At 48.3% G+C, this 13,466-nt stretch overlaps 1 protein-coding gene across 1 annotated transcript in view; it reads left to right on the forward strand.

Annotated features, from left to right (window-relative positions):
- The first annotated feature begins 11,617 nt into the window (after positions 1-11,617).
- LOC144951398 (uncharacterized) overlaps positions 11,618-13,466 on the forward strand; it is a 493,651-nt gene continuing 491,802 nt past the window's right edge. Inside the window, exons 1-2 of the mRNA XM_078881637.1 lie at positions 11,618-11,954; positions 13,176-13,307. Coding sequence (XP_078737763.1) covers positions 11,717-11,954; positions 13,176-13,307 — 370 coding nt within the window. The 5' untranslated portion in view covers positions 11,618-11,716. The remainder of the gene's footprint in view (positions 11,955-13,175; positions 13,308-13,466) is intronic.

The raw sequence follows: 13,466 nt of genomic DNA on the forward strand, positions 1-13,466 counted from the left end.
CGGCAAGAGGAGGCCGCGATATAGAAACAGCCTCTAGGGGGCGACCGTGCGAGAGACAAATATTTGAGGGGGGGGGGCAGCCGCACCTCCTGAGCTGATAATGTAGTCACTACGTCACTGATGATGTAATTACTACGTCACTGATAATGTAGTCACTACGTCACTGATGTAGTTACTACGTCACTGATAATGTAGTTACTACGTCACTCTTCTTGGTTCTTTCGGTAAAGTCACGTAGAAGGGAAATAATACGTGACTTTACCGAAAGAACCAAGAAGATGAATCCCTGCAGTCACAAAAGCTTTAAATCAAAATACTACGTCATTGATAATGTAGTTACTACACCACTGATAATGTAGTTACTACGTCACTGATGATGTAGTTACTACGTCACGGATAATGTATTAGCTACGTCACTGATGATGTAGTCACGACGTCACTGATAATGTAGTTACTACGTCACTGATGATGTAGTCACTACACCACTGATAATGTAGTCACTACACCACTGATAATGTAGTTACTACACCACTGATAATGTAGTCACTACGCCACTGATAATGTAGTTACTACACCACTGATAATGTAGTTACTACACCACTGATAATGTAGTCACTACGCCACTGATAATGTAGTCACTACACCACTGATAATGTAGTTACTACACCACTGATAATGTAGTTACTACACCACTGATAATATAGTCACTACACCACTGATAATGTAGTTACTACACCACTGATAATGTAGTCACTACACCACTGATAATGTAGTCACTACACCACTGATAATGCAGTCACTACACCACTGATAATGTAGTCACTACGCCACTGATAATATAGTCACTACACCACTGATAATGTAGTTACTACGTCACTGATAATGTAGTCACTACGCCACTGATAATGTAGTTACTACACCACTGATAATGTAGTTACAACACCACTGATAATGTAGTTACTACACCACTGATAATGTAGTTACTACGCCACTGATAATGTAGTTACTACACCACTGATAATGTAGTTACTACACCACTGATAATGTAGTTACCACACCACTGATAATGTAGTTACTACACCACTGATAATGTAGTTACTACACCACTGATAATGTAGTTACTACACCACTGATAATGTAGTTACCACACCACTGATAATGTAGTTACCACACCACTGATAATGTAGTTACTACGTCACTGATAATGTAGTTACTACACCACTGATAATGTAGTTGCTACACCACTGATAATGTAGTTACCACACCACTGATAATGTAGTTACTACACCACTGATAATGTAGTTACTACACCACTGATAATGTAGTTATTATACCACTCATAATGTAGTCACTACACCACTGATAATGTAGACACTACAACACTGATAATGTAGTCACTACACCACTGATAATGTACAGTAGTTATTACACCACTCATAATGTAGTCACTACACCACTGATAATGTAGTTACTACGTCATTGATAATGTAGTTACTACGTCATTGAAAATGTAGTGGGCCCCCATGGGGATTTTCTTACATGGCGCAGCGAAAGCCGAGGGCATGAACCTCGGCAACAATGAACCCCCCCACCGGGACACACATCATCACAAGCACCACCGCCCCCTTCCAGCAGAGAATCGGACGATTTATTTACACCGCGGGGAGGAATCAGATGAGCTATAAAGCGTTTTTTTTGTTAGGCTTGCCTGGATTTGAAGCTTTCGTGACTGCACGAATCCATACTCTTTGGTTCTTTCGGTAAAAGTCACGTAGGTAGAAAAGAAAATGTGTTTTTTTTTGTAAAATAAAATTTTATTTTCAAAAGAAAGAACCAAAGAGTTTAGGCTTGCCTTGTTTTTATCCCTCTCTCTCTCAACCATTTCAAATTCAATCTGCTGTGTCGCACAGACAATGAACGTGTCACCAGCACTCACGACATCTGCTCAGCGGCTGCCTGCCCAAAGTTCTGAGTGAGAAACGATCAGGATGCCTGCAGGGGTAGCCACATGGGGCCAGCAGCAGCAGTAGCAGCAGCATCATGTTGTGAAGTTCTCATTGAAGGAATGACGATACAGAAATGCCTAGGGCATCCTTACAGGGCGTTTGACTGCACAAAGTCTGTCTGTCTCACGAGTCTCACTCACACACACAGATGTCTCTCACTGTGTCTCTCTGTCTCACACACACTCACAGATGTCTCTCTCTCTGTATCTCTCTGTCTCACTACACACACAGATGTCTCTCTCTCTGTGTCTCTGTCTGTCTCACTACACACACATATGTCTCTCTGTGTCTCTCTCTCTCACTACACACACAGATGTCTCTCTCTGTGTCTCTCTCTCTCTCACTACACACACACATGTCTCTCTCTGTCTCACGAGTCTCACCACACACACAGTCACCCACGTGGTGCCAGGCAGCAGAGACAGACGATTTCCCTCCCGGCGGTATTTTTTGGGAGGGGGCTTTAAAGTGCGTGCGAGCGTGCCAACGATCAGCTAAGAGGTGAATCACCAACAAGGGGCGGGGGGGGGGGTGATGTTAATCCCTACAATGAGTTTCTCACGCTACTGCTGGTGGAAGGGTTTCCTTCGACACGGAGCACGAGACGGAGAAAGACTCCCTCCAGACGAAGGTCTTCACTGCAAGGCCCACGTGGGAGGGGAGGGGGGGGGCTGGTGGCCTTTAGCGTCGCCTCTGACGTGCGCCCCCCCCCCCTCCGACAACACACAAACAGTGACAACATCCCACCCCACCACATCATCATCATCGTGCTGCTGTCAAACCCCAACAATGGTTTCAAACGCTGTGGCCCTTGAGCCAGCGGTGTCGTGCGTGGGTAACCGCAGGGCTTGCCCCCCCCCCCCTTTGCCTCGTCAACAACTCCGAATTTGGGTGTCAGCGTGGGTCACGTGTTGGTCGTCGCAAGGCCCCCGGTGGGGCCATTGACGAGGCCCCTGGTGGCCTTAAGTGAGGCCCTCTCCCCTCCCCGACAATACACAAACGGTGACAGACACCCACCACCACCACCATCAAATGGTGTGGCGGCCCTCCACACCACTGGTGTTTATTTGTAAAGAAGATGGAATGCTGGGGAAAGGAGATGTGAAGGAAGGATAAGAGTGGTGGGAGATGAGGGAGGAGATGCGGTGGAGGGATAAGGGCAGTGGGGCGCCACGGTGGCTAGGAGATGTTAACTACCTCGCCTGGTATACAAGAGGTCGTGGGTTAGATCTCAATCCTGACGCCTGCTGCTGTATATTTGGAGTTTGCGTGTCTCTCTCTCTCTCATCATCATCACGGTGGCTAGGAGATGTTAACTACCTCGCCTGGTACACAGGAGGTCGTGGGTTCAACCCGACCCTGACGCCTGCTGCTGTATATTTGGAGTTTGCGTCTCTCTCTCTCTCATCATTATCACGGTGGCTAGGAGATGTTAACTACCTCGCCTGGTATACAAAAGGTCGTGGGTTCGATCTTAACCCTGATGCCTGCTGCTGTATATTTGGAGTTTTCGTGTCTCTCTATCATCATCACGGTGGCTAGGAGATGTTAACTACCTCGCCTGGTATACAGAAGGTCGTGGGTTCGATCTTAACCCTGATGCCTGCTGCTGTATATTTGGAGTTTTCGTGTCTCTCTATCATCATCACGGTGGCTAGGAGATGTTAACTACCTCGCCTGGTATACAGGAGGTCGTGGGTTCGATCGCGACCCTGACGCCTGCTGCTGTATATTTGGGGTTTGCGTGTCTCTCTCTCATCATCATCACGGTGGCTAGGAGATGTTAACTACCTCGCCTGGTATACAGGAGGTCGTGGGTTCAATCTCAACCCTGACGCCTGCTGCTGTATATTTGGAGTTTGCGCGTCTCTCTCATCATCATCACGGTGGCTAGGAGATGTTAACTACCTCGCCTGGTACACAGGATGTCGTGGGTTCAACCCGACCCTGACGCCTGCTGCTGTATATTTGGAGTTTGCGGTGTCTCTCTCTCTCTGTCTCCCCGTGGTCACGCGAATTTTTCTCCGTTTCCTCCGTTTCTTCCCCCTCGCATTCAGAATCAACATCGCCACGCGTTTCGAGTTTTTGGCTGCTGCTACACATTTCCACGTGGTGGTGGTGATGACGATGATGGTGCCCAGGATCGCTTCTGAAAAAATAGCTACACATCAGTTCAGCGGAGCCTTTACCTGCTAACATTAAACACAAAATGTGAGTTTAGTTTCGGAGATTTGGAGGAGGGGGTGACGGAGAACGAATGGAGGTGGGCCGAATGTGGAGGGAGAGGAGGGGCGAGGCAGGAGGGCGTGAGATGAGGATCAGGGATGAGGGCGGGAGGGATGGGGAGAGGCGGGAAGAGGGAGGAGATGAGAGGGAGGGAGGAAACGTGGAGGAGGGGAGAGGGCGGGAGATGTGGAGGGAGGAGGAGGGAGGAGGAGGGATGAGAGAGGGAGGCGGAGGGAGGAGGAGGGTGGAGGAGGGAGGAGGAGGGATGAGGAGGGTGGAGGGATGAGGATGGAGGAGGAGGGGAGAGGGCGGGAGATGTGGAGGGAGGAGGGGGGAGGAGGAGGGATGAGGGAGGGAGGAGACGTGGAGGAGGAGGGAGGAGGAGGGAGGAGGGATGAGGAGGGGGGAGGGAGGAGGGGAGAGGGTGGGAGATGTGGAGGGAGGAGGGAGGAGGAGGGATCTTGTGCACGACACAAACCTCTGCCTCCTCTCAGTCGCTCCGGGAAGCCGCTCGTCCCGGGCAGGTAAGCGGACCCTGCTCGCCACGTCTCGGTGACTCTCTTCTCGTCCGCTCCTCATCTCAGCGGCACCGACAACTTTCTCTCGACCCCTCTCCCCTTACCCACCCTTACCCATCCACGCTCCTTGCAAGCGACTTTCGACCACTGTACAGTGAGAGCTCGTGGCTTCGTGTCCCTTCGGGGGAGGGTTTCGTTTTATTTCTGTGCAGAATTTTTAGTTTTAATTCGCCCGAATTAGAAGCTATTGGGGCCTCTCTCCCCCCCCACCACCACGCAATGTGTGGTGCCGCCTCGCGTCTGGCATCAATTACGCGCACAGTGAGACCAAATGTGCCTCGCCCGGAGGAGTTTCACCGCTGCTGCGTGGAGATGCGCGCTGTTGTTGGGGGGGCCGGTGGGGGTGGTGGTGATGGTAGTGGTGGTTGCAGCTATCACAGACGGGGGGTGGGGGGGGGGCTGGGTCGAGTCGTGCTCTCCCCAGTCGAGCACCGGAGCGTTGCGAGTTTGGGTGCGCGACGTTGGGACGACTTTTGGCGCAGCGTCGCGAACACGCGCGGACATGCCAACGTTGTACCAATGTTGGGGACCGACGTTGGCGCAACGTTGGAGCCCAACGTTGGTTCGAACGACGTGCCAACGTTGTACCAATGTTGGGGACCAACGTTGGCGCAACGTTGGGGCCCAACGTCGGGTTCCAACGACGTACCAATGTAGTACCAATGTTGGGGACCAATGTTGGTCCAACGTTGGGGCCCAACGTTGGTTCCAACGACGTGCCAACGTTGTACCAATGTTGGGGACCGACGTTGGCGCAACGTTGGAGCCCAACGTTGGTTCCAACGACATGCCAACGTTGTACCAATGTTGGAGACCAACGTTGGTCCAACGACATGCCAACGTTGTACCAATGTTGGAGACCAACGTTGGTTCCAACGACATGCCAACGTTGTACCAATGTTGGAGACCAACGTTGGTCCAACGACATGCCAACGTTGTACCAATGTTGGGAACCAACGTTGGCCAACGTTGGTTCCAACGACACGCCAACGTTTGGTGAACGTTGGGGCCCAACGTACGAGGGGCATGCGCGCCTCTGTGTTGTCGCTTTCGCACGACATCGTCGTCACATTTTTATCTTTAACTCCCAGAGGGGAAACAATAAAAAAAAATCCCCCCACGGTAAGGCGATAACAAATACGTCGATGTAAGTCGCAAATCACCTAAATAGTGGTGCGCTACCAACTCGTGCGCCTTGCAGAAACGTTTCTGAGCGAATGTCGAGAAGAAGCAAACCAAAAAAGCACAATACTCTTTGTTTTTTTCGGAAAAGTCACGTACGAAAGTAATTAAAATAATTTAAATAACGACGTTTCGGGCGCAACACAAGCGTCCTTCTTCAGGTGGGGACAACTTACGCGTGTCTCAGAGCTGGTGTAATTACCATAATTACTCGTCACCTCTGAGACACACTTAAGCGGTTGTGCTTTCACCAAGTTGTCCCCACCTGAAGAAGGAAGCTTGTGTCGCGCCCGAAACGTCGTGATTTAATTTATTATAATTTTTTTTACCTACGTGACTTTACCGAAAAAAACAAAGAGTATGAATCCTTGCAGTCACGAAAACTTCAAATCTAGAAGAAGAAGAAGAAAAAAATACAACCCACGTGGCGCACTACGAGTGCGTTGCACGCGAAGCTCCGCACGGATGGATTCAATAATGTCGTTGCTGCGTCGACATCTGGCCACCGACAAACCGATGGGGGGGGAGAGGCAGAGGAGGAAGCGAACTCTCCCACGGGATGACTTTGGTGGTCGTGGTGCTGTCACAAGCAGATCAAATATTGGCAAGAGTCAACAATGTGACGGTCACGTTTTTGCAAAGTGTTATTGTTCTAACCCCCGCTCGCTGACCTTCTTTTTCCTCTGCTCTCAATGCAGCGCACGACATCCCGAGACTAATATTATCCTTACTCGTTGAATAAACACAATAAGGGAACACGCGTGGCACTTTTAATACTCGCAGTATATACACGGTGTCTTTTTTTCAGCAGAAAGCGCTGCCCGATCTAAAGCGTTGCCCGTTGACTCGGTCGCTGCTACGTTTTGAACTTCTTTCGCACCGTACGTGGCCAACAGAGCTAATCGGAGGTGTGGGGGGAAGGACAACAAACTATGGGTCTCTGTGTGAGTCTATGGGTCTCTGTGTGAGTCAATGGGTCCTAGTGTGAGTCTATGGGTCGCTGTGTAAGTCTATGGGTCTCTGTGTGAGTCTGTGGGTCTCTGTGTGAGTCTATGGGTCTCTGTGTGAGTCTATGGGTCTCTGTGTGAGTCTATGGGTCTCTGTGTGAGTATATGGGTCTCTGTGTGAGTCTATAGGTCTCTGTGTGAGTCAATGGGTATCTGTGTGGTGTTATGGGTCTCTGTGTAAGTCTATGGGTCTCTGTGTGAGTATATGGGTCTCTGTGTGAGTCTATGGGTCTCTGTGTGAGTTTATGGGTCTCTGTGTTAGTCTATGGGTCTCTGTGTGAGTCTATGGGTCTCTGTGTGAGTCTATGGGTCTCTGTGCGAGTCTATGGGTCTCTGTGTGAGTCTATGGGTTGCTGTGTGAGTCTATGGGTCTCTGTGTGAGTCGACCAATATTATTCATAATAAAGGTTGTTGGGTTAGATCGCGTTATTTATAAATGTGTCGTAACCCTCCACCACCCGACACGGCCAATCAGCAAAAAAAAGTGTCACGTTGACTACTATAGCCCATCGGGCAATTCACCATTCTGGCGAATTGCCCGATGATGTTGGATCGTACTAAAAAAAAATTGTAAATGTTGTTGATTCACTCTTCAACACACCGGTGGGCTAAATTAGTGAACTATTTTGTCTTCTGTCAACGTGACACTTCTTTTTGCTGATTGGCCGTGTCGGGTGGTGGAGGTTTACGACACATTTATAAATAACGCGGGGGCGGATCGCTCGCTCACTCGCTCATCCAGAGCGCTTCAAGTGACGAGGAACTGCGTGGAGTTGTTGTCGGCAAGCACCGCAGCTTCATCCCGAGGAGTCATCCTCCATGAATTCTTCACCAAAGACAAAGATCCCCTGTGTAGCCCTGTAACTGTTGGGGCAAGTGCTGTTGGCGTAGCACCTGTGAAGGCCGGCACATCGTACCGGGTACTCATTTGAGGCTGAGTCGACCTAGGGGAGGCCCAGGACCGGTTCAGATAATCGTCACTGGGTGTTGGTCGTGAGCGGGAATCGAACCCGGGTGGCTGGGTTCGTAGTGTAGCGCTAACCGCTACACCACCATCATCGTTGTCGTCAAATTAGCATCATCATCAACGGAGAAACAAACACACACAACGTTTTTATTTATTGAAGCCATTGTTATTAAACATTCATCATTTCCCCATCAATCCTCCTCCCTCCCCTCGTTCACTCGTACTGAGAACGTCAAGCCGTCCCCCCCCCCCAATTGTAAACGAGATTTCTGCGTTTGCGAATTCTGCATTAGCGAGACGATTAAAGGAATGTCAACCCTCGCGGGATACGGAGAGGGTTCATTCCAGAGGTGTGGACTCGAGTCATGTGACTTGGACTCGAGTCAGACTCGAGTCATGAATTTGATGACTTGCGACTCGACTTGGACTTGCATAACAATGACTTTGTCCCACCTCTGGTTCATTCTACCGGTTGCGCAGGCGCGATCCGTTTGCCCTCCCCCATCCACGAGGAGCGGTGGGACGCCTTGGGGGCCGTCCATAAATGACGTCACGCGATTTTGGACGATTTTTGACCCCCCCCCCCTTCGTTACACGGCGGTCACAAAAAGTCAGACCCCCCCTCCTCAAATATGACGTCACAAAGCTCTGCCCCCCCCCTTCCTAAAAATAAAACATGCTTCAAATAGCTTTAAACTATCTTCTTGGTTCTTTAGGTAAAGTCACGTAGAAGGGAAATAATACAATAATAAAAATTCAACATAATAAAATAATTCTCACGACGTTTTTATTACTTTCTTATTTCCCTTCTACGTGACTTTACCGAAAGAACCAAGAAGATGAATCCCTGCAGTCACGAAAGCTTTACATCGAAGCTTTAAACTATTGTCATTGTAGTGCGTATTTAATGTGGCGCTGCAATCTGATGTTGTAGGAGAAACATTTATTGAAAAGTCTATTTAATTAAGTAGAACGCGTTGTCTATATTTATTTAAAGTTGCGCATTTTGATGTGACGTCACATTTCTCAAACACCCTCCCCTCCCTCGTCACACATCGTCACAAATGTCTGACCCCCCCCCCCCAGGTGCGTGACGTCATTTATGGACGGCCCCTTGCCACTTGAAATCAGGCAATCGGAGTCAGATATATTAAATATTTAAGTCCGCTTTGAAAACTCATCTCTTTCAGTTTGGCCTTAAATCTTTCGTTCGTTTGGTTTGCCCCCGCATCTCATGCGTGGTGCATTGGGATCCTAGAATGGAATGCCTCATTGTACATTTGAATGATTACTATTCTTAGATTTAAAGCTTTCGTGACTGCAGGGATTCATCTTCTTGGTTCTTTCGGTAAAGTGACGTAGAAGGGAAATAATAGAATAAAAAATAAAAAACATTATAAAATAATTCTCACGACGTTTCGGCCACAACGAAAGCAGCCGTCCTCAGGTGAAGAACAGGTCTGTCGGGAAGACAGCGTCTGAATGAAACCCCACACTACGTGACTTTATCGAAAGAACCAAGAAGACTTACTCAACCACTCACCCAGTCGCTCACCCACTCACCCAAGCAGTTATCATACAAATACCCGCTCGCCCGCAATCACTCCCCTACACTCATTCACGCACCAACTTGATTGCTCGCCCACTCGCTTACTCGGTACATTCACCCACAGGGGCATGTGCTTCATTTTTCTTGGTTCTTTCGGTAAAGTCACGTAGAAGGGAAATAATAAAATAAAAAATAAAAAACATTATAAAATAATTCTCACGACGTTTCGGCCACAACGAAAGCAGCCGTCCTCAGGTGAAGAACAGGTCTGTCGGGAAGACAGCGTCTGAATGAAACACCCCAGGCTTGGAGCGTATATTTAAGCTGCTGGGTTGGAGGGGGATTATTATTCTTCAACATAGCTGCGTCATTTCAATTATAACTGGTCAACACACTTTATCTGGCATAAGGTATTCCAACGGTTTTAATGTAATTTTGGGGTGCTGATTCCAAATCTGGCATCAGTTTTTGTCTATCACATCAGGTTTTTGAGATATCAAATATTGCATTTCCAATAAAAACTGCAGAAGAAAAATATTAAATAAATGTGGATATCTACATAAAATGATATTATAAACACACTATCCTAAAAATACAGCACCATATTTTAACACTAAAGCAGTCACTGACTCGCAACAACTTGCAATCATAAGTGACAGAGCTAATTTCGGGTAAAATCAATGAAAATGGGGTATGCCGATAGCATAAAAATGAGATGTGATAGAGCAAATCTGAGATCAGATTTGGACTCAGCACCCTGAAATTAGTCTAAAACAGCTGCAAAAGTCCAGGCCAGAAAAAAATGTTTTTTTTTTTGTTGACCAGTGTTATTTAAGCAATGGGTCACTCTTCCCATGATCCGTTCGACGCGGAAAAAGCTGGGAAAGAAAGAAACGCTCTTGGATGCGCTGCGATGGACGATGCCGTTCGCGTCGTCGGCCGCGTCACGCTGGGCGTGACTTGCAGCGGGGGTTTCCTGCCTTCGAGTTGGGGGGACGTGGGGTGGGCGAGTCATCTACCCATGGACAAAAAAAACTCATAATTTCTCGTGACACTGCGTGAGCCGTGTGTGCGGCACATGAACTCTGCCATAAAGGGGAGAAAATGAAAATGTATATACTGATAATATAGGTTTTTGGGTCAGATCGCGTTATTTATAAATGTGTCGTAACCCTCCACCACCCGATTCTGGCGAATTGCCCGACGATGCTGGATATAATTACCAGCGAAACGTCGTACTCAAAACATTGTAAATGTTGTGCATTCACTCTTCAACACCCCAGTGGGCTAAAGTAGTGAACTATTTGTCTTTTGTCAACGTGACACTTTTTTTTTGCTGATTGGCCGTGTCGGGTGGCGGAGGGTTACGACACATTTATAAATAACGCGATCTGACCCAAAAAACCTATATTATGAATAATATTGGTCGCGAAAGCCTACGTGTTCAACTAAAATATATATAATCGGTTATGTTTCAAGCAATGCCTCTTCTTCATTGCAGATTACAGAGTTGAATTGATTGCGTGACTTAATTGACGAATCGTTCCAGCTCTAAGGAGTGCTGCCAATGACCGGCTGTGAGCACGGATCAGGTTCTAATATCTGCACCGGTGTGGCAGAACATTTGTCAGTTAACACGGCCGCGGCCTTGAAATAGTTTAACAAGCGAGGACGTCTTGCACAATGGCCCATCGTCACAGCGCACAGAGAGGCCAGAGAGTGGAGAAGAGTTGGAGGCGGTACTTCACATACCACAGGCGAGATGTTAACTACCTCGCCTGGTATGCATGAGGTCGTGGGTTCGATAACGACCCTGACGCCTGCTGCTGTATATTTGGAGTTTGCGTGTCTCTTTCTCTCTCGCCGTGATCGCGTTGATTTCTCTCCGGGTGGTCCGGTTTTTCCTTCCACATTTAGAATCAACGTCGCGCGTTTTAGAGTATTTGGCTGCTTATGAATTTCCACATGATGATGATGCGCCCACTTCTTTGTGCTACAATTTGTGATAAGCAGGTTGCTTCTGAAAAAAACAACGAAACAGCTCAGTGGGACTTTACCTGCTAAAATAAAAATAGTTTAATTGTTTCAAATAGGGCCTGATACAAATTCAATTCTCCCCCCACCGCCCTCTCTCCCACTGATTTTTGTTGTTGTTTTTTTGCAGAGTGCTGCTCTTGCGAGGAGAAGGAGGTGGAGAGACCATGACCAAGGTGGCAGTGGTTCGCCTGCTGCCGCTGCTCCTGCCGCGACTGCTGCTCATGCCGTGGCCGTCGGAGGGAAGAAACTCCTGCCAGGGCCCCAACTGCCCCCAGCCGAGACAGCCGGCGGTCCCCTGCCACGGTGCCGAGTGCGCCACCACCACCACCGCTCACCACCACCACCACCACGCCCCATACCACCACGGCGCAGGCTTCCTGGAGGGTACCGCTCACGGTCGCGGTGAGCCTTTTCCCCCCCACCTCTGGAATTGCCGGCCGAGATTTTGTCGTGCCGGCCGGACAACTATTGAGCGCGTGGAGGATGCGGCACCGCCACTTGGGGCGATTTGAGAAACTCGCCGCTTGATTGCTTCAACTGCCGCCGGCTACCGAGAGAGGGAGAGAAAAAAGAGAAAAAAAATACAATTGCAATCCTGAGTGGCGACGATTCACGTGTTCTGGGTGGGAGTTGAATTGTTACATCCATAATGCACCTCTGCCATGCGTGTGTGTATGTCCGTGCGTTGAACTTCTTTCACGCCGTACGCAGCCGACCGTGCAAATCAGAGGTGCGGAGGAAGGACAACGAACTAAGCACACAAAACTAATTTCTAAAGAAATGATTTTTAAATCTTGACGATTTAAAAAGTGCGTAGCTCCAGCAGCTTCCTAATATCAGAAGGAAGAGCGTTCCAGACGGCCCGCAGAAGTGCACCTCGAAGCGCCGTGCGATGCAGTGACCTACGTCTTTGTTCGTTGGCCAGCCAAAAGCCGCTGCTGTGAGAATGACCGGAGCTCGCCTGATGGCGTTTGCTTCTTGATGATATCAGCCATGTGTCGTGGTTCATTTGCGTCAAGCAAGGCCATAATTATAATATATATATTGGGGGGGACACACATCTCCCCCAATATTCAAATATGCTCAAAATGTCCCCCCCAAAATATATTGCTATAAAATATAAAAAAGTTATAATAATTGCTATGCCATGTAAATAAAAAGAACAATTTGCTAAACCTTGGCCACAATATCTGGACTTGTCTTCATATAAATCAATGCGTAGATTTATGTTCATATGATTGTGGTTATGGTTGTACTTTATAAATCCCTAATCTCTGCCATATCATACAATGAAACAAGAAATGGTAAAAAAGTAAAAACAGAGCAATGCAATACAATACACGATTAGACATTATTGTAAAAATAAATAAAGTCCATCCCATGTGTAAGTGAATTTTTAAATAATTTAGGCAGGAAATGGCAGGAAATTAGTTTTCAAATTTAGATATTTTTCTTGGTTGGGACCCCCTGGAAGATTTGCTCCCCCACAATGTTGACTCCATGGCTACGGCCTTGGCGTCAAGCTCTTTGTGCGTGCGATGAGCACGAACTCATAATGAGCGCGGCCTCATAGCGCCCGTTGAAAGCGCACCACCGAATGCCGCTTTTGCCGTGATTTCGCAGAGTCGGCGGGCAGCTGGCCACACCCTGCGGACGATCTGGCTGCCGCTGGGACCTGCAAAGGCATCGAGTGTCTGCTCCGGTGGAGGGAGAGCCGGACTCGGCCCACACGGCGACACGGCGCTGAGAGAGCAGGTGAGGAAATACACTGGTCAACACACTTTTTCTGGCATAAGGTATTCCAACGGTTTTAAGGTAGGTTAAATTTCGATTGAAAGCTTTCGTGACTGCAGGGATTCATCTTCTTGATTCTTTCGGCAAAGTCACGTAGAAGGGAAGTAATACAATAATGAA

This window comes from Lampetra fluviatilis, chromosome 62, assembly GCF_964198595.1.
Source record: "Lampetra fluviatilis chromosome 62, kcLamFluv1.1, whole genome shotgun sequence".
In the NCBI taxonomy this organism is placed as follows: domain Eukaryota; kingdom Metazoa; phylum Chordata; class Hyperoartia; order Petromyzontiformes; family Petromyzontidae; genus Lampetra; species Lampetra fluviatilis.